Below are 21,923 nucleotides of genomic sequence, written 5' to 3' on the forward strand. Positions count from 1 at the left end.
GGTTCCCAATTACCACATAATAGATAAGAGACAAGAATCAGGGATTTCATTGTTTGTAGGGGGTCTTACAACCAATCCTCCTGGGATACTGAGGTGTGTGTGTGTGTGTGTGTGTGTGTGTGTGTGTGTGTGTGTGTGTGCATGCACACATGTGTGTGCTTTTATTTATTTGTATATGCATGGGTGGGTTCATTTATGCAGAATGCACATATGTGTATTGCTGTGGTAGGTGTGCATTTATGTATACATGAATGTATATGAATGTATATGTGTGTGTGCACGCATGTGTACATTAGAAGCGCTTCTCATTTTTATAATATGTAGATAGGGTTAGGAACTGACCCCACCCATTAGTATTACAGGTATACAAGGGCATTTCTTGTCTGCACTCCCTCCCTCTACCCATTCTTACCTTGGCAACTCTGCCTTGGCCTGCAAATTTTGGCACTGCCATATCTTGGACACAGCAGACTGTTCACAGTCCTGGCCCTGTTCATCTCTTTGCTCTCTCCTCCTTCACAATAGCTGTGGGACCCTTCCTACTGTACCGTGTGCTCATCAGCAACGTCCTCTGGGGCCTGGCTGTTGCTCCCACATAGCCCCCAGCCACAACTCTGCCATTGCCCACCCAGGGCTGGAGAGCTGGATCCTTCAAAAAGACTGAGCTTTCAGGGCAGGGACCCTGGCAGGATCCAGCTGTCAGCATCTGCGGAACCTTGCTTTCCTTTCTCTCTACTGTAGTAGTCAATACTTTCCTACTGTTGCTTTAAAACAGAACGTTAACTTTCAGCTAAGAACCACCCTCTCAAACTGGGAGCCAGCAGTATGACTGGCTAGAACTAAGCAGCGGTTAGCAGGTGTAGGCATTGGCTACAACGCTGGCCCAGCCTCTCGCCAGCTTCTCCTTGGCTCTCTGGGGCTGCCTGAGTGGCAGCCCACAAGTCCTCAGAAGGCTGCATTTCTAGACAATGTCCAACTGCAGCCCAGCCTGCTGGCCTATCCTGTCTCCTGTCTTCCCCCTTCCTTTCTCTCTCCCTTTCTTTCTCTGTTCCCTCTCTTGTTCTGTTCTCCCTTCCTTTCTCTCATCTACTCCCCCACCTCCTTCCTTTCTTTCCATCTCTTCCCCTTGTCCCTGCCTCATTTCCTCTACTCCCTTCCCTCTTTCTTTCTTTCTTTCTTTCTTTCTTTCTTTCTTTCTTTCTTTCTTTCTTTCTTTTTCTTTCTGTCTGTCTGTCTGTCTGTCTTTCTGCCTTTCTGCCTGTCTGTCTCTGTTCTCCCCTCTCTGACCTTTCCTGAAACCAGTGACAGCATCTTTTAACAGGATAGCAAGTTCCCCTGGCAGCCTGTAGGCTGGGCAGAGGGAAAGAAGGTGAAGCTTTTCCTAGACAATGCGGCGCCTTTCTCTGGCACTCAGTCCAAGGATCTGAGGGTGACGGTTTCCAGACACTGGTCCTCCGGGAACTTGGCAGCATGCTCTAACCCTGTGATATAAGATGTGAACTTTTGGGCTATTCATTCTGATGACACTGATTTATGAAAAAAGCAGCCACAGGACCTTCCGGGAACCTTGGGATTTCTCAGAACAACCAGCATGGCACCCCTGGCTCTGCATACCTGCCTCACCCCGCCATGGCTACTCTCTGTATTCTACCTCTGCCCTGGCCACAACATACTATTTGAATGAATGAGCACCTTTGAGCCGCCCCTCCTAAGGCCATTCTGTCTTTAGGTGTTTTGTAGACTATCTCCTTCCACAGAAAGCCCAGGCATAGGCATCTGACATGTGCCAGCTGCTGCTTTGGGGACCGCAGGATCATGGAGAAGCATCCCTTCCCTGCCTGGGTGCAGCACACTGTGTGGTTGATCAGATCTGACTGGCTCACTCCCAGTCTGTCTGCACTAAGAGGGAAGCCTTGTCTCCATTTCTCACTCCTGCCTGGCCACCATGACTGTCTGCCTCTCACACGGTTGTTACAACACACATCAGTTCATCCACATGCTGGACAGAGCTTGGTACAGGGTATGAGCTCTCAAAAAAGTGTCTGACATTTGGACATTCTCTCCAGATTGTACTCCTTTTGTTTTCGTTTCTCATGTGAGGCAGGCTAGCATGAAACTCACTCTGCAGGATGACCTTGAACTTCTGATCCTTCTGCCTCTGTTCCCCAGTGCTGGAACTATGGATATAAATAAATTGTATATAGATTATGGATATGCGTAGATCACATATAGGCTTGCAACCCTGTGGGGTCAATTAAAGTTACTAAAGTGACCCAGCAAATGAACAGCAGCAGAGTCTAGATTTCAGCTTAGATCTTCCTTTTTGTGCTGTAAAAACGTAACGGCTCACCTCTTAAGTGCTCTGGAGGTGGGAGGTTCTATCCTCCGCCACTTTTTCCCATTGCAGAAAAGCAGTACCATCTAAATAAAGTGGCCCAAGGCTCACATTTAGTTGGTGGTGAGTCGGAACCAAAATCCCCTGGGTCAGAGAGGAAAGGGCGTGGTCCTGATACTTGCAGCTTGCTGCTAAGCCCAATGGCAGCACCCACAGGTCCTGGCAAGAGCCATGGAGCCAGAAGCAGATGTGTTCTTTTCTCCCAGCTGTGCATGGCTGCTCAGCCCCCCCTCCCCCAACACACACACCGAGAAATGTGGTCTCAGCCAAGACCCCCCTGACAGTGCCCACAGAGAAACATTGTGTATGGGAGGGCAGGGGACTTTGAGACAGTCCAGCGTGTGCTCCTTCCCAGATGTACCAGTTCTTCCAGAGAGACTGGCTGCCAGGCACGGGTGTGAGCCAGCCTGGAATTGACTCCTAGCATTGAAGCACTGATGGTGTGATCTTGGGCAGTTTAGTTAACGTCAGTGGGCGTCAGCATTCGGGTGTATGAAATGGGGGATCATAACCAAGCATGGTTGTCCGTTGGAGTAAGGCGCGGGACAGTGCCTGGCACACTCCTCGTGAGGGTCACTGGTATGTAATCAGTTCCAAAGTCACAGAGACACAAGAGCATGAAGCTCTGAGGCAGAACTGTCTCTGTATGCCAAGTCTTTCTCTTTCAAGTCTCAAGACAAGGAGAAAAAGAAAACCAAAATTCAAAACACCGGAATTCTCCAGGTGGACATAAAACCGAGAGTTCTTCATCTGCCCAACCCCAGGCTCCTCAAAGAAAACAAAAGTGTCCTGGGGCCTCACCAACCCTGTGAGCTGTGGACACATGGAGTCAGTCCCTTGACCACACCAACTCTCTCCCAGTTGAGACTGCAGGGTCTTCCCACAGGAGGGTGACGGAGGAGGATCTCTTTGCTTGCCTGTCTTTCAGGGCGGAGCAGCGGGGAGCTGGAATTTGTGTTTCACTTTAGGAGCCTCCGTTTGTTACTTTGTCTGTAAATCAGGGCTGGGGGCCGTGGTTTGAGTGAAAACGAGTTAGACACCCTGCCGCCATAGTGGATTTCAATAAAAGGAAGAGGCTGTCTATTGTTTCTACACTGAACATGGCAGGAATGGACTGAGCTGGGTCCTGTGCCTTGCAGGACTCCTCAGTCCCCTACTGCTCCTGAAAGGGACCCTGGACCACACACAGACCCAGCTTAGAAAGCCGCTGAGAGACAGTCTAAGCAATGGAGCTACAGACCAGAAACTGTGACTGAATAATTTTCTCAAGAAACAAAGGCAGTCAGAAGGGAAATCAGGCCTGGCTCCTCATTCTCTGAGGCTTTGCTACCAATTTCTCACACCTGCCCATGGCTTGGCAGAGCATGGGTCTCTCGCTCCAGAGCCCCCTCATGGCGTGCTGTGCAGACTCCGTCATATATGAGAGTAGTCCACAGAGCAATGGGCACCGGTTCCTAACACAGGGCCAGAATGTATACACTGTATACTCTTCTCTGAAGAGGTCAAATATCTGACGGGCTGTGTGCAAATTCGAACTACCCTGTGAACTTTCCCTCTGGGTTCATCTTTAGAGCATATGGAACATCCCACCTCATCGTCTTCGAGTTTAGTACGCTTGCTTCTTTGCAGGGTAAATTTCTAACTTTGGGGCTATAGCAGATGATTACTGAAACCGTAAAATAAACATGTTTAGTTATGTCAGATAAGGATGCTTCAGTAAAAATTAAGGTCATACTTAGAAAATAACATTTTTTTTTTGCTGCTGCTGCTGCTGTTGGAAATGGGAGCTGGTTCTGAGAACCGTGACATCAGGCAGACATTCGAACAAGCTTGAACAGTGAAGTGGGGGCAGGGAAAAAAATCCTGGCTTCCCCAAATACTTCGATAGGAACAAATAACAATGCAGGCATGCAGGATGTGGTATACTCGTTTAAAAATAATTCGCTCCCGTGACCATGCAGTCACGCCTAAGATTTAAATTATTCGTGTGGCTTTCGCTTGACCAGTTGCTGGTTTGACAGCATTATGTCTGTGCGGGCTCATGGTCTTTGGGCGTTTACCTCCTCTCTCCCCCTCCTCCCCCTTTCCTTTACTTCCTTTCCTTTTAGGCGTATGTTGAAACTATTAGACTCAAAGATGATGAAATACTCAAGGTCCAAACCAAAGAGGATGGAGATGTCTTCATGTGGCTGAAGCACGAAGCCACCCGTGGCAACGCAGCAGCACAGGTAAGCACAGGCCCACCATAGAGAGTCTGGCGGCCATCTCAGATGAGGGTTTGCTTCAGTAACAAAACCGCCCCATCCCCAGTGGCTTGAAGCAATGCTGCTATGCCTTCTGCTTGCCACTGTGTCCCATGGAACTCTTTCTTGCAGCCTTAGAACCCAGGTGGATGAATGGGCCTTCTCCACATACTTCCAACATCATCGTCAGGGCCACAGCCATGGCACGTCTGAGCCAAGCGGGCAACACTTCTGTTTATAAGGGGCCCAAGTCCCAGAGCATATCACATGGTCATTCTCAAGTTCAAGAGGCTGGGGTGTGGTCCTCCCACCCAACCAGGAAGAGAAGATTCCGGGGTATTTGCACCCTTAAAGATTTTTGTTGGTGCATGTGTCAGATAGCAAACAAAGAACAGCTTGAGTGGGAAAAATTAGATGGCCGTGTGTTCAGCCCGGAGAACAATCATTGTTTACAGAGTGTCAAGCCAGAGAGACTGACCTTGTCTCTCGAGCATCTGACTTCTCTGAGCAGAGTTTTAGGAGGGCTTTAGCAGTGGGTGAGTGCTCCTTGGGAGCACTTCAGGCTGGGGAGGAGGCTCCAGCACTGCTGAGTGGTAGGAGTAGCAGAGATAGGAAAGGGACAAGAGTCAGAGGCACTAACAAAGTCTCCTGATAGGGCTCCCTAGAGATCTTCCTGGCGCTTTAGTTGATACTGTCTTTGCTGGACATTGAAGGTATTGGTGTGAGGGCAGAAATAAGGTCAGACAATAAGTGGCCCACATGGGGCCAAATGATTAACAAAGGGGGGCCCTGCCCCCATTCTTGGGTTTATAACCCTGGCCTGCTGTCCTTCCAGTAGGGAGTAATGTAGTTATAGAAATACCGTTTCTTGGGGACTCCAGAGCTCACAGTGATCTTTTAACAGTGGACACTTACCTATTCCCTTTGGCAAATCTATATATGCACAAGCTTGTAGGAATTTTTGAGAGTGCTAGGTAAAGCCTTGTGGGATGTGTGTGTATGTGTGTATTTGGACCAGAACCAGAAATGACTGGAACATATCTAGTGACCCCAGAACCAGACTCCTGTAGGAGGTACTGCCTTTGCCGTTTTGTCAGCGACCAGCAAGGAGGTCTGTCTTGGGACCTTTCCCAGTGGCTGGTCTCTTCTGCACATTGCTGTCTCTGTCGTTGGATCCATCATGAGAGGAAGGCTAGGAGCTTTCAGGAGGCAAGAGCATACGTATGTGTTGTAGCTTGCATTTATGCAAATATGCCTTCAGTCTCCTCCTCCTGTCTGAAAATAGTGTGTTTAAGTCTTTATTCTCCACCTAAAACGTGTTGTTATTATTAGCACATATTAATTATGTAATGTGGATTTCATTATGATATATATGCATAATGTATTTCAATTTTATTCACTCCTCCATCCTCCTACTCATTCCTTTCCTCTTCTCAACTAGTCCCCTTTTACGTGTGTGTGTGTGTGTGTGTGTGAGAGAGAGAGAGAGAGAGAGAGAGAGAGAGAGAGAGAGAGAGAGAAGCAGGAAAAGGAGAGGAAAAGAGAGGAAAGGAGGGATAGGGAGGAGAAACCCCTGAGTTTCATGAGGGTTGTTTACAGGAGCATGGGTACCACTGGAGACAATATCTCTCCATCCCTCATCAGCTGTTAACGTGGGGAAGGGTGAGGACCCACGAACCCCTCGCCCTTCTGTGATGGAGTGTTTAGAGTCCTGTTCTTATTGAGGCAATATGCAGGCAATATCAACCGCTGTGACATCAGGAGTGACAGGTGTCATGGGGGGCTGGAGCAACAGCTCAGCAGTTAAGAGCACTTACTACTCTTGCAGAGACCCGAGGTTCAGTTCCCAGTATTCTCATGGTGGCTCCCAACTGCCTGTAATTCCAGTTCCAGAGGATCTGATGCCCTCTTCTGGTCACCAGCAGCTCCTGCATGCCTGTGGTGCACCCAGACTTTCTTGGATACCCACACATGCCCTTAAAAATAATAAATAAACCTTAAAAAATGAAGGGGCCTGGTGAGATGGTTCAGTTGATACCCAGCTTATCTGAATTTGTTCAATGGGACCTACATGGTGGAAAGAAAGAGCCAACTTCTGCAAGTTGTCCCAGACCTATGACAGCGGCCGCGCACGCGCACACGCGCGCGCACACACACCTATCCCCACTGCTTCCACCGGCTCTTGCGTTCTTTCTGCCTCTTCTTCTCAGACATTCCCTGAGCCTTCGAGGGGTGATACAGATGTCCCTTTGGTGGCTGGCCATTCAACCTAGAACATTTTACATTAGGTTGGCCCGCCCACTCCCTCAAGTGTCATGTGAAACATCACCCAGGAAACTCACTGTTCTAAATCGCTCTTGTCTTTAAGCAACGATTGGCCCAGATGCTGTTCTGGGGGCAGCAAGGGGTGGCCAAGAATCCAGAGGCTGCCATCGAGTGGTACGCTAAGGGGGCCCTGGAGACCGAGGATCCTGCCCTGATCTATGACTACGCCATCGTGCTATTCAAGGTAAGAATCACCGTTCTAAAATTGTTCGATTCTGATAATAGACATCCCGAGACGTTTCCTGTGGGCGTGCAGGCAAACAGGGAGTCTTAGAACAAGCTGCTGTCACCTGTGATGGAGAGGGACACCGCTGAAAAGGAAGAGTCAGAAGCACTTCCCTGGGCTCAATTTTAATTGACAATCTTACACTTGTCTCCTGGCTTCTCTATACCTCTGTGACATTCTGAAGGAGACACCCATATTTCCTGGCTTGGTGCATGGCCGCCAGCCTCAAAGGGGCTGCACATTTGTCTCTGGTTCAACAGAGTGTGTGCTTGGGCCAGATTCCAGTGATGGGGCGGGGGGTGGGGGGTAGAGAGGAGTGAACCTGGTTGCTGTCTGAGGAGGAAGAGCAGAGAAGAGTCCAGGAGACAGAGGGCAGGTATTAGAGTTCTGCCCCTGCCTCCATTGTGGGTATCATTGAAGAAATTTATATCCTGGGATGATGCTTGTGGCCATGGACGGAATGAAACAATACGACCAGCGGGGTTTAAAATCTGTACCACACGTGTGCCCTTTACAAGAAAATCATTATTTCCACCAATGAGTGGGGCATTTGCTCCCTGCCTCACATAAACTAGCACATTGAATCCTCATGGCCAGGGAGTGCTACAGGTCATTTTAGTGTTGTATTCTCATATAGAGCAGCAGAGACACAGAGAGGTTTTGTAACTGTCCCAGGGTCACCCAACCTATGCGTTTCGCACCCGGGGCAGGGATCCAGGCAGACTGGCTTTATGGCAGTGATCTGCATGCCCAAATGCAGATGTAGAAAACCACTAATCTCAGGAAAGTCTCCCATCCAAGCACAGATCAAACTTGGCCCCCACTCAGCTTCCGAAATCAGACTGGAGCAGGTGCACTCAGGGTGGAATGGCTGCAGACCTCAGCTTGGAAATGGAGACACTTTGGCTTTGAGAAGAAAATCCTTGGACCTTATGCCCATGCCCCCAGACGAATGTCATCAAATAACCATGGGTCACCTGTGTGCCTGGCCAGATCTGTGTCCAGATCCACGGCTGTGGCCGCTCACTCACCAACAGCCATGATGTCGCTACAACTCAATCCTCTAAACCCTACTGAAGCCTGAAAATCTAATGGTTGTTACCGTTTCCAAATTGAAGCCTAGACCTTCTCTTTCCAGGCACCAAATTGACAGAAATTATCTGAATCTTCTCCATATGCCATGTATTTATCTAATACACATTCATTCTGTGCTGGCCACATGCCAACCTCGGCGCTGAGTGGAGGAGGGACATATGGAGACATCCCTGGCCTCAGGGGGCTCATACGCTGGAGGGGAAGACAGAGGACAGAAACGGGGTAGCAGAGAGACACTTGTCCACCAGAGTTGGGGCTGGACACTGTGCAAAGTCCAGAGAAGAAGGAGGCGTAGTCGGCACTATTTCTGCCCACAGGATCTGATGGTGTAGAATGGGATGCACAGACGGGCATCTGTGACTGTGGGTGACATGTTTCCTCGGGTCCCATTTCCCAGATCTCAAAGCTGCTTTTGTTTTGCCAGTGCTACAGAATTCTGCCTAAGTTATCTCTGGGTACGGTGCAGGAAGCCTTTATCCGCATCTCGGAGAAGAGCATCGCTTCTGGCAAGGAGCTCTTTTTAATTACAGCCCACATAGAAGGGTCTCCCATGGAAATGGGAATTCATGGGCATCTCTGGGTGTCAAGGCAATGGTGTGCATTGGCTGTGTAGGGCACCCAACATACCACATGCAAAGATGACATACCAACATACCACATGCAAAGATGACATACCAACATACCACATGCAAAGATGACATATCAACATACCACATGCAAAGATGACATGCCAACATACCACATGCAAAGATGACATGCCAACATACCACATGCAAAAATGACACCAGAGTGGGGTGTGGCTTATCCAAGGCAGTTAAGAGCATCATATCTTATATTCACCTGATTGTGGAACTTTGGCTTAGATTCAGTGTTGTCCTCTGTCACGGCATTCATAGGCTGTCCACTGAGCACACACTCTGCCCATGTTTGGCATTGGGCTCATTTAAGAACTTCCAGTACTGCTCAGATTAGCATGTGGTACAGGCTTTGTTTGAGAAGTTACATGATGAAGCTGACGAGAATACTAGATTAAACAGCAAGGACTGCTGGAAACAATGCCATGGAAAGCACAGTGTCTGGTTTAGGGATCTGCTGTGTTTCTGTGAGCCTTTGTCCTGTTTTCATTCCTATAAAACAGAGAACTGTGGAAGATGAACCTTGTATTCTACCAGGGTTAGATGTCCCGTTATTCTGCTGCCTCTGATGCTTCTCAGGCAGTCCAAGTGTTCTCTTGTTCCCCAACTCTTCCAAGTGTACAGATGTGTCCTCAGCCTCTGCCTGATTAAATGCCATAATGGCATTGTCGTAGTTCAGGCTCCTATTGCTTTGATGAAACACCATGACCAAAAGCAAGTTGGAGAGGAAAGGGTTTGTTGTTGTTCATCATCAGAGGAAATCAGGACAGGAACTCAGACAGGACAGAAACCTGGAGGCAGGAGGGGATGCAGACGCCATGGAGGGGTGCTGCTTACTTACTTGCTCCCCATGGCTTGCTCAGCCTGCTTTCTTCTAGAACCCAGGTTCTTCTAGAACCAGCCTAGGGACAACACCACCCACAATGGACTGCCCCCCCTCCATTAAGAAAATGCCCTATAAACTTGCCTACAACCCAATCTTGTGGAAACATTTCCCTCTTCTCAGATGACGTTAGCTTGTTTCAGGTTCACATAAAACTAGTCAGCGCAGAGATACTTCTGGGAAAAAAAAAAAAACATTTTCATTCTACCTTTCACTTTGGTTTTACTAAATAATTATGGTCCAGTAGAAACATGGAGAGAATTTAACCTTCAGTTTGATTCTTATTTCTACTGGTGGTCATTAAAAATATAGAGCTAAGCAAACCCTCGTCTTTTCCATACTATGCAGGGAGTTAGGAGTCATTATACCTCTTTGGAATAGAACCAAAAATACACAGTAGACAGTGTAGTATGGTGGTCATAGACTTAGCCTGCTTGCGTGTGTTCAAATCCTGCCTCGTGCTCTCACATATTATGCAATTCTGGGAAGTCTGGGGTAGATGGGAACGTCAGTGGCTCCCTGTACAGTGGCTGTGATGGTTGGTTGGATGTGGTGATGGGGGTGCTGCCCCATGATCATCTAGTGTGTTAAACACCAGCTCCAGTTCTTCTAGAGCCAACCAAACGGAGCGAAGAAAGCCCTCCCGTGGTCATATCGTGTGACCCTGTGAGTCTTATCCGGGTTAAGGAAGATCCACGCAAGCATTGGGAGAGTGGCAGTGACTCACAATTATGAATAAATTTGGAGCGACAGAGACCTTCAGCTGACTTCCCTCTTGCCATCAGACTTGGGTCAAGATCTCAGAGACATCTTTTCTGCCCACTCTTGGACCCACCATTTCTGCACATAGTCCTTTAGACCCCATAGAAAGTCCTTTGACAACAGGAACTGCAAAGCCCATCTCTGTATACAGAGGACAAGCCCCTGCTGGTGGAGTTCTCCAGTCTGCTAGAAAGAATCTTGTTAGCATCCATCACTTGCCTTGGAGGCAGGTAACTGCTTTCTCAGGGTCCTTTCTCCTTTACAGCACACTCTCACTCCGATTAGGAAGCCACAGCGTCACACCCTGGGGACCTGCGCCAGTAACTCTTGATTCTTCAACACAGATAACATGCCTTTATCTGGGCATCAAATTAGATAATTCCAGAGGAAAGCCCCCGGGATGACCAAAGCCATCCAACCTGCCTTACAGCTTCTTCCCCAGCACCTGTGGAATGATGGGGGGAAGTTCCTATTGCTGATGAGCTGGGAGGTTGGGGCTTGTTCCTCTCCCGCTAACATGAACAAGATGATGATGATGGTGGCGGTGACAACAACAACGATGATAATCTTGCAATACTGCGGTGCTAGAAAGGCTTAAGATTGTGTGTGGGTTTTCTTTTTTCTTTTTTTAATTCTAAAGGTTCAGGGTTTGTTTGCAAGCGTTTTCTATTGAACGCGGGTGTCTCTGTGTGATGCTTGTGGGGATTCGGGATTCATTTTCCTCATAACCATTGCTGTTTGTCAATGTTTAGGGTCAAGGAGTTAAAAAGAACAGACGGCTCGCCTTAGAGCTCATGAAGAAAGCTGCTTCCAAGGTAACCTGTGCATATTGTCTGGAGGGAACAGCGCCTCACACCCACGCTCTCAGAAAGCTGAGCAAGGAAAGGGCTAGCTTTCTTCCACAAAGCAGAGGTGAAAGTGAGGTGGGGAGGGGTCCCCCCATGCAGCGACTAGTCATTTTTAGGTTATAACACATACATAATCTTCCCACAATGGGGACAGCACCGTTCAAAGGCTGAATGTACCTTGCCGCCAATAGAATCTGGGCTGATTTTGTTTGAAGGCTAAAATTACAATCACGAGCTTCCCTGATAACAAGCAGTGGGGCTCCTCGAAACTGAATGGGGAGAAAGGCCATTGAATTAGGAAAACCAAAGCCGAATTTCCTGGAAAGTTAACCCTGTTCTGACCAATTCCCATTTGCTTCCCTGTGCTTTGGTAATGGGCTGTTCACAGAGATCCTCACCAAGGTCAGAGCTTTATGAAGCCTTTTGCCTCTGCCACTGCTTATATTCCAATAGTACCTTCAGTCAGCTGGTTCCAAGAGAACCCTGCACTGGCGGCCAGAACATCCCTTGAAAGAAGACACGCGGGTGCACACATGCACACATATGCGTGCATGCAGGGAGGTGCAAATGCATGGACACTAGTCCTCCCATGCTACCACATGCACCTGTGTCCAGATGTGCATGTGAATAGATTCTAAGAAGCCGCTCTGATTCTCCACCTCGCTAGGATCCTCTATTGCTCTTTACAGCCCCTGGCGGTCCATTGTTCCCAAGGCTTCTAAAAGTAACCATGCTAATTTTTCTTCCCAATTCTTTTTCTTGGGGGGAGCTCAGAACATCCTGCCCCATAGGGGAGGAATTTGAGTTAGGGAGTCAGAAATTCAGAAGGCTTATCTATCTATGTGTTAGCAGTGCACATGACCCTGTTTTTTTTTTACTTATTTTTTTTACATTTTATATGTACCAACCCCAGCCCCCCCTTCCCTTCTCCTGTTTTCCCCACCCTTCTCCCTCCCTGCCCCCCATCCACTCCTCAGAGGGGGGTCGCCTCCATTGGAGAGTCAACAAAGTCTGGCATACCAAGTTGAGGCAGGACCAAGCCCCCACCCTCAGTATCAAGGCTGAGCAAGGTATCCCACCATAAGGAATGGGCTCCAAAAAGCCAGTTTATGCACCTGGGATAAGTTCTGGGCCCACCGCCAGTGTTCCCACCACAAAAGATCAACTATATAACTGTCACCCACATTTAGAAGGCCTTGATTGCTCCCATGCAGGTTCCCCAGCTGTCAGTCCAGAGTCCCCGAGTTCCCATGAGCTCCAGGAAGCTGTCTCTGTGGATTTCTCCAATCATGATCTTGACCCCTCTTGCTCATCATGACCCCTCCTCCCTCTCTTCAGCTGAACTCCAGGAGCTCATCCCAGTGCTTGGCTGTGATGATCTTGCTTGTTATGTGCATACATACTATTGACCTAACCCAAGTGATGCACAGAAAGAGAAGCAGCTCAATAATGGTCATTGATGGTACTGAGTCCAGGGCATCCTCAAGTGTGAGGTTGCATCTCTTTAGCGCCCCTAGTGGTGAATTCACATTCAGCCTGCTTTATTTCAGATTACAAAACATTTTGGAGTCTCTGTGCCTTAAGCGCTGTGTGATTCTCACTCTCATTGGCAAGGACTCACTGGGAGCCTCGTGTTTGATGGGGACTGTGGGGGAAAGATGCTTACAACTCGAATTTTGGAATTTGGAGACACACAGAGGCAGATGTGTTGATCCAGTTAAATAAAGGTCCAGAACAAGGGCTAAGGGCTAAGTACTAAGTAATATGACAGGATTTCTTGTGGGATCCTGAACTGAAATGAACCCAGAGCAATTCCCAAAGAAGCGCTAGCTTTTGGCTTGTGGTGGGGCATCGGAATCAGGCTGTGTGCTCTCCAGCTGAGCAATGGAAAGCCATTCGGATGTTACTGTGGGCATGGCCCCAGAATTTTGCTGCCAGTTTATAGGATGCCTTGGTCTATTACTTCTTTAGACATAGTTACAGTACTTGCAGGGAATTTAGGTTGCCCCAGGCGTGTAAGATGCTCTGTGAAGGTCGTGTGCAGACTCTGCTCAGGTGGCTCTGTTGGTCTGCGTGTCTTGGTGGCCTGCAGGAATGGCCTCCACCTTAAGGGTGGAGGGTTTTGTTTTGCACCTGCATTCAGAGTGCAGATTTCACCCATCTGGCACTTGTTTGAAAGTGTCTACTGTGCGGAGATAAAAACCAAGATGTCAGTTCCTCCTGGATGCAAGAGGAGGCTAAAATGCCTACGTCCACAATGAGACTGTCCTTACAAGTCTGCAGATGCAAGGGCACTCTTGGTCCCTCCCATCCTTTTTCCCTCTCTGGTCTTTAGGTCAGGCAAGAACTGAGAAATAAGAACTCAGTGTGCATGCAAGTGTGTTATGGCAGGGCAGGAAGCTCTCTTGGGATTATTCTTGCCCTGCAAGACAGTCGAGTTTCATCATCTGTGCATCTGTGAGAACAGGAAAGGGTCCCCGATGAAATACACTCAGGAAGAACAAGGACTCTGGAGGACAGATTGACACAAACAGCTCCCTCCCTGGAGCTGATATTACCAGCTCCATGTTGAAACCTTCCCTCACCATCCTTGTCTGCGGCTCCAGTCCCTGTCAGAGCCTGAATCCCATCAGAACTGGAGATGCCAGCTCATCTCAGAGCCCCGAAGCTGTGCAAGTGGATTGTCACAGCTGCTGCCCTCAGAGGCTTGTTGGTGTTTAGGGTAGAGGACTCAACAGATGGGCAGGCGGGTCGCCTAGAAACTATCCCAGCCAGGGCGGGTTTCAATCTTAGACATCCTGCTGCCGCCCGATTCTCGTGAATTTGAAGGGCATACAGGATCCTGCTGGGTAAGGAGTGGCATTTGCAGGGGTGTTGCGTAAGAGCCCATAGGCATTGAGAGATGATTTGGGGGACCAGCGTCACTATTGAGGCTGCAAGGCAGAAAACCCAGCAGCAGCCGGCCATAAACCACCTGGGAAGTCTCTCAGGCAGGCTCGTGCTGTCTAGCCGTTATCTCTCCTCCAGTGCCATCTGCCCCTCGAAAAAGAGAAAGGGAAGACTCGGGGAGAATGCCGCCACAGCAACTGCTTCCAGATGGCTTTAGATTTTGTTAAAATAATAATAGTAATAATAATTTCCCTCCTGTTCTAAAATTCAGGGATTACATCAGGCCGTCAATGGCCTGGGATGGTATTACCACAAATTCAGGAAAAATTATGCCAAAGCAGCAAAATACTGGTTAAAAGCAGAAGAAATGGGGAACCCAGATGCATCCTACAACCTTGGGGTCCTGTATCTGGATGGCATTTTCCCGGGAGTTTCTGGAAGGAATCTGGTGAGTGAACCTGAGAGGGCTCCACGCCTGGCCAGTGGCTGGTTGGGAATGCTTGGGGAAGGTTTGCGAGGGCTCAGACCTACAGGAGGTGTGGTATCATGGGAGGTGTGTAAGAACATGGCCTGAGGCATGGGCGTGCCCTCAAGGAGCTCACTGAGGAGGGCATGGCGACCTTAGCCACTGGGAGCTCATGCTAGTGCTTCCAGGGAGCAGAACCAAGGACAGCCCGAGCATCCATGAAGTCTTTGTGGCAGAGGAAGGCCTGAGAAGAGGATGATAACGGGAATTATCCACCATGGGAGAGCAAGAGATGGTTCAGGGGAACTGGCCTTCTAAGATACAGAAAGGGCCAAGGGCTGGTAGAGTTGCCAGAGGTGAGACCAAAGTTACAAACCAAAGAACAGAGGCCATGTTTGGTGCTTCCGGGGCACTTCCTCAATGCCAAGCACTTCAGAAGTTTGGAAGATGGCAGGTTCATGTGTGCCAGCCTCTGAAACATCAGCTATGTCTGTGCCCATCTTCTGGAATGGGCCACCAGATCTCTGAGTCGTTAGAGTCGTATACTTAGTTTAAGTCAGGACCTAGGCCCTGATGTGATGTGGGAACCCTCTCATCATGGTCACACTGCTGATGGGAGTCATAACTCAGACATATATCCCCCTCTGCCAGGCACAGGGGTGGACATACCGGTCCCTGTCCTAATGAGAGGGACAAAGAGGCTGGAACTAGAGGAGATTGGGGGATGCTGTTTTAGAAGGGGGGCCATGAACGACTCCTCTGATGACATTGTAATTTATTAAGTAGTCGGGGCAAGCCTTGAATTTCGGATCCTCCTCCCTTCACCCCTCAAGGACGAGGATTACAAGTGTGTACCGCCGTGTCTGGTTTCAGAAGCCACATTTACTGTGGAAAACAACAACGACAACAACAAACCAGAACCAAACACAACAAAAGAGGTTTGGAAAGAATAAGACCACATGGCTGGACAGACGGCAAGCAGAGATTCAACCCCAAGTCCCTCTTGCTTATAAAGACCATGCTTTTTAAAAAACAGTAGTTCTCTACCTTCTGAGAAATGTTGGTGACCAGTGGAAGTCGGTACACACACACACACACACACACACACACACACACACACACACACGCACGCACTAAATGTTTGTTTTCCTTCTTCCCTCCACCTCTCCCCGGCTGCACTACAGCTGAGATCCCTGTGCATTGCAAATGTCTGGTAGCCCTCCCACACATCTGCGAGCGTGGATCCATTCCCCGCCACTTTCTAATTCTCACTTCCGCACTAGAAGCGCATGGGCGTAAAGAAAGGTATTAAGTGAGGTTAGGAAAGCAAATGCTGGAGTTCTCACCCTGTGCGACTCCTGTCACACGCCTCCATCGAGCCTGCAGAGGTTTTGTGAGGACTCATTGAGGTGACAGCACACTCCTGGATGCAAGGTGTCATCTTTATTGGGTAAACTTAATCAACAGAATAGTTCTCAGTGAGGCTGTATATCCTGAGCCTCTGGGGCGAGCTCCCTGTTTGAAGCTCTCTTGACCTGGTTTGCTCTGAAGTGTCAGAAGACATAAGCCTGTGATCGTGTGGGGCTTCAAGTACCTGCAACCTCGGCTGTGCCGAAGGCGCTGCGGCCAGGAGGGCTGTGCACTAAGGAGGGGGTCTCCTGTTCATCTCGTTACAGACGCTAGCTGGTGAATACTTCCACAAGGCCGCACAAGGAGGGCACATCGAAGGGACGCTGTGGTGCTCTCTTTACTATATCACTGGCAACCTGGAGACCTTCCCTAGAGATCCTGAGAAAGCTGTTGTGTAAGAATCTGCCAAATGTCCCCTACCATTGAAAAGCCGCGTCCTCAACTCACCTTGCCTGACAAAAGGGATATCTCTCTCCCCTCCCTCCTCTTTCTCTCCTGTTCCTTTCTCATTGACCCCCCTCACTGATTATTTCTTTATCTCTCATTGAATGTTTTAAAATTCAGTTTTTACATTTATCATTTATACATGCCTGTAGATTTAAAAGGGGGGGAACCCAAATAATTGGGGATGCAGAGAGGGCTCAGAGGTTAAGAGCACTTGCTGCCCCTGCAGAAGACTTAGGTTTGAGTCTAAACACCGCATAGCTGCTCATAACCAGGGGATCCGATGCCCTCTTTGAACCTCCCCGAAACGCGTTACACAGATATACATGTAAGTAAACATCCACAAAATTAAAACACATAAAATTAAAATAAGAAAGAAAACCAAATACTTGACAAGCAGAGTATTTTAATTTTTTTTAATTAAAAAAAATTCAGCAAGACAAAACAAGCAATCCCAGTCCCCACCCTCCACTCCAGTTCCTGGTCCCTAGAGCACAGCACAGTCTGACTGTTATTTCTTCTTTCTCCATCTCTAAGCAGCACGCTCTCCCCACTGGTCTCGGTATTCTCACCACAGGCCTTGTGTGGTGGTGCTCCCCGGGAGAATGGAGGCATTTCTCTGCTGCCTCCCAGCACCCAGCACCCCAAGGCTTCCTGTCTGCTGCCATCTTCCCCGGGAGTTTTTTTGTCTTGGTGAGAATAGTATCAGGGCTGAGTTAATATGACTAAGCCATGAATCAAGGTAATCATACTATCCTAGGTTTTTCTTTCTTACATAAGCTTCTATTGAGGAATTATTATTTTCTTCTCTCTATGTATCATTTTCATATTCTTTTAAAAAAATAAACCTTTATTTAGTTTCCATTTTTTATAATTTCATATGGATGGGTGTTTTGCCTGCACATCTGTCTGCACACCGCATGTGTGCCTGGTGCCCAAGGAGACTGGCAGAGCTCGTCAGATATCCTGGAACTGGAGTTACGGATGGTTGTGAGCAATAATGTGGGAGCTGGGAACCAAACCCGGGTCCTCTGGAAGAGCAGTCAGTGCTCTTAACTGCCGAGCCATCGTTCCAGTCCCATCATATGTCTGTATTCTTGATCCAGTTCTCCTGTCACTTAAACCCCTCTCTCTCAGTGTGCCCAGACACATTGGGTCTGCTCCATCGGGTCTATTCTACTAGGTTAATCTTCTCACGGTGTTTCTCCTGGAGCCTTTGTGGGGGCTCCGTTTTGGGTTGTGATCCTGAGATTGACTTTGCCCCACATTGAGGCTTCTCCTTCCTTCTGTTTTTGGCAGTGTTCTGACACTCCAGGCTGGCCCTTGTCTTTCTCAGTCCTCTTCTCAGAGTTTTGTTGGAACATATTCCGCAATAACTTCCTGAAGATTGGCGAGGCGGCCTGTTTTAAAAAAAGATTCATTTATTTTTACTTCATGTGTGTTTTGCCTGCATGTAAATCTGTGTACCATGTGACTGCTGTGCCCACAGTGGTCGAGAGAGGGCATCAGATCCCCTGGACTAGAGTTGTAAACAGTGTCAGGCCTCATATGGGCACAGAACCCAGGTCCTCTGCAAGAGCATCAAGTGCTCTCACCCACTGAGCCCTCTCTCCAGCCACCCAGCAGGCACGTTTCTCAAGTCTTGCTTACCCAAAATGCTTTTCAGAGTCTGGCCTTTTGCGGCTCTCGGATGAGATGCCGTCTTGTGCCTGCCCTGCAGGGCTTTAGAAGCTTTCTGCATTTTTAACAGGTTACAAAGCAAACAAAGAAAAACCATTTATGACCTACGAAGTTTATATCTCACCCTTTATAGAAGAGAGAAAACATGGCTGACCCTGCCTTTGGCTCCAGCTCACCTGTAGCCTGACTCCCTTAAAGGATGTTTCTCTAAGACAGTTGGGATCAAATCCATCTGACCTCACCTTAGTGAGAAAACGCAGGCTAATTTGAAGCCCTTTCTCATTGTTATATAGGGTAATGGGGTGAACATTCACTCTGTGTAGATTTTCTCAGGACTCTTTTGTCCATGATGATCAGAGTGTATTTGCAATGACCTCATGTAAAGCACTCCCTTGTCTGCTCTACGGTCTATGCGCTATGCGCGCGAGTCAGGAACCAGGCTGGAGATTTAAAAAAACGCAAGCACACAGACAGACAGAGACACAGGACACAGGTCATCCTTGAGACAAGAATGCCAAGAGTGTCAATTTTATTGTGCTCTGGGGCAGCTTATATGGGACTCGGGCCACACCCCAGCAATTAGGATCTTTCAGCTGCAGACCCATCACTCCCCTGCCATCAGGGTCTTGTACTCAGAGCAGCTGCAGGCTGCTCAGAGCAGAGAAAGACAAGTTGTTTACAGGAAATCCAGGGTCTGGTGGTCTGCAGTCCCCAACAACCTCAGTCCTTGGGAACTTGCTGGAGCATGCTCGGTGAACAGTGTGTGGACAATTTGATCGATGCCTTCTGCTCTCTTTAAAACAGGCTCTTCTAAACTCTTGGGTAGGAGTATGCATGGGTATGAGCATACATACATACATACATACATACAGCTATGTCTGCATACATCGCTACACTAAGTTTGTTGATTGCATTGTTTAGACCTTCTGTCTTCCTTCTGGCTTTTCTTATTCTGCTTGTTAAGCCATTTACTGAAAGAAATGTGTTCGAACTCTCTGTGTATATAGACTTAACTTGTTTCCTTGGAGTTTTATCAGTTTTGTGCTGTCTATTGTGAGTTTATGTAATTGGATCGCATAGATTTATTTTGCTTTTCTATGACTCTTTCATAATTTTACATAACAGTGTTCTTGTTATCTCTGTTAATGGGCACTGCTAACTTAGTCTCCATTTACTTTAATTGGTTCTCTGTCCTTTAATGTATCACTTTTTTCTTTATTGTATAGCAGCATGGAGTTGGGTTTTTATACAAATTATTCCATCTGACAGTTTTAGTTTTTAATTGACATATTTAGCTCATTTACATTTAGTGCAATTGTAGATACACTTGGTTTTAAAATCTAATACTTTAGAACTAGAGAGATGGCATATTGGTTAAGAGTACTTATTGTTCTTCCAGAGGACACTCCTGAGGACTCGTAGACAACTACAGCTTCAGTTCTAGGGAATCCAGTGCCTCTGACCACTAGAGAGCACCAGGCATGCATGTGGTGTACATATAGATGTGTAGGCAAACATACACACCAAATAAAATAAATAAGCCTTTAAATATATTATTTTATTATTTCCTATTACCTTATCTGGTTCATTTTCCATCTTTGGTTTCCTCTTTTCTTATTCTTCTTTTGTATTAATTGTTTTATAAGTTATTCTAACCCCCCACTAACTTGTAGCTATTTATTTTTATACTTTTTATTTCTTTGGTTTTAGTTTTTGACATAAGTTTCTCTATGTAGTTTTGCCTGTCCTGGAGCTCACTATGTAGACTGAGCTGGTATCAAACTTACAGAAATTCTCTTGCTTCTGCCTCCCAAGTGCTGGGATTAAAGTTGTGTACCACACCACACCTGGCAAAGTTATATACATTTTTTAAAAGTGGTTTAAGTCTACAGATCACAACACAGTAATTTATTGTTAATAAACCCCTCTCAGATACATTAGGGAGCAGACTTAAAAACAAAGAAACCTTATCATGTGTCTTAGTTGGTTTTCTATTGTGATATGACACCATGAACAAGGCACATTATAGAAGAAAGAGTTCTGGGGGTGTCACAATTTCAGAGGTGTAAGTCTCATTTACCACTATGGTGGGGAGCGTGGCAGGCAGGTGGGAAGGCAGGCATGGTGCTAGACCAGTAGCTGAGAGCTCACAGTTTGATCCAAAAGAACAATGCAGAGAGAAGGGGGGGGGGTGAGGGACACTAGGAAAAGTGCGGAAGGCTTTTGAAATCTCAAAGTCTAACTCATTGGGACACACCTTTTACAACAAGGCCACACCTCCTAATCCTTCCTAAGCAGTTTCAGCAAGTGAGGACCAAGTAGTCAGACATCTGAGCCTATGTGGGGTCATTCTCATTAGTATAGCAGTAAATGTATTTGTTTTTTTATTTTCCTGGTACCAGGGGTTGAACCCAAAGCCCGGCATGTCCTAAGCCCCTGTTGTACCTCTGAGCTGTCCGATAGCTCTAGCGAACCCATTTTAATAAGAGCAGCTATGGCACCCTGGGCGGAGATGTCTTTCTATAGCAGTAGAATTTTACATTTTATGCATTATGGGTCTTTGTTTCCATAGCAAGCTGCTACTCAGCATTTGTAAACAAGGACATTGAACAAGAGCTCTCCAAATGCATTCTCTTTACCCTCTTAATATTCTGTTCTGCTTTGTTGCTTTATAAAAATTCAAACAGGAAAATATTCCCCAAGTGGGATTTACGGCGATCATATGAGGAAAGGTGATTATTTAATCCGCTGCAGCCCGCATGTTTTCCCTTCTCTTGCCTTTCTTTTTCAGATGGGCAAAGCACGTGGCTGAGAAAAATGGATACTTGGGTCATGTCATTCGCAGAGGCCTCAATGCCTACCTGGAGGGACTGTGGTAAGCCCAGGACCCACATCAGAGTGAACTTCCTCAGCCCTCCATGTTCAACCTGTCAGCATAGTCTTAGGAGGGGGGGATCTTAAAATGCAACCCCAAAAAGGCAATTTGCAGGGAAATCACAGCCTCCCAGTAATGCTATTCAGAGCCACACAGGCTGATTGGCTGTTGATTGGAAAACATTGCATTTCCATGTTTAATTATACACAAAAATTAGTTCTCTGGGGGGGAATGTCCACATTCATCAAGTTGAGAGACACACACTTACATTGATTTCTCTTTCCTTCAGACCTGTTCTGCTTGGCTGTAGAGTTAGGAACAACACGGGCAGTCCTGGGGAAGACCCATCTTCATCCCGCCAGGCCTCTCAAAGCCTAGCATATCCACCTGGTTGGTGGGAAAAGAGGCCGGTGTAGAAGGTCAAGGCTTTGCCCTTTTCCTACACAGATAGTTGCCTACACCTCAGAACCCCAGATTGTTGGATGTCATTAACTGGCTGATGCCCCCTTTCCTGACCTTGGCATGGGTAACCCACCCTGTCCTGAAGAGATGAGATACTCTCCATCTCTGTCACTGTTTGGTGATCATAAATCGCCAGGCGGCTTTCAAACGCCACCTGCCTTCTTTCCCCGTTTTGTTTCCTTCTGTGGACTCTGGCACACTCCATCTTTGCTCCCTCAGGCCGCATTTTCTTGGCTGGTTTATTGCCTAAATGATCTGGGTATTTCCATAATAACAAAAATGGAT

The 21,923-nt window shown here is 47.6% G+C and overlaps 1 protein-coding gene across 1 annotated transcript in view; it reads left to right on the plus strand.

Annotated features, from left to right (window-relative positions):
• Sel1l3 (SEL1L family member 3) overlaps positions 1-21,923 on the plus strand; it is a 110,150-nt gene that overhangs the window by 63,613 nt on the left and 24,614 nt on the right. Inside the window, exons 12-17 of the mRNA XM_075943538.1 lie at positions 4,504-4,623; positions 7,007-7,147; positions 11,317-11,379; positions 14,573-14,749; positions 16,444-16,571; positions 21,093-21,176. Coding sequence (XP_075799653.1) covers positions 4,504-4,623; positions 7,007-7,147; positions 11,317-11,379; positions 14,573-14,749; positions 16,444-16,571; positions 21,093-21,176 — 713 coding nt within the window. The remainder of the gene's footprint in view (positions 1-4,503; positions 4,624-7,006; positions 7,148-11,316; positions 11,380-14,572; positions 14,750-16,443; positions 16,572-21,092; positions 21,177-21,923) is intronic.

This window comes from Microtus pennsylvanicus, chromosome 12 (assembly GCF_037038515.1).
Source record: "Microtus pennsylvanicus isolate mMicPen1 chromosome 12, mMicPen1.hap1, whole genome shotgun sequence".
NCBI lineage: Eukaryota > Metazoa > Chordata > Mammalia > Rodentia > Cricetidae > Microtus > Microtus pennsylvanicus.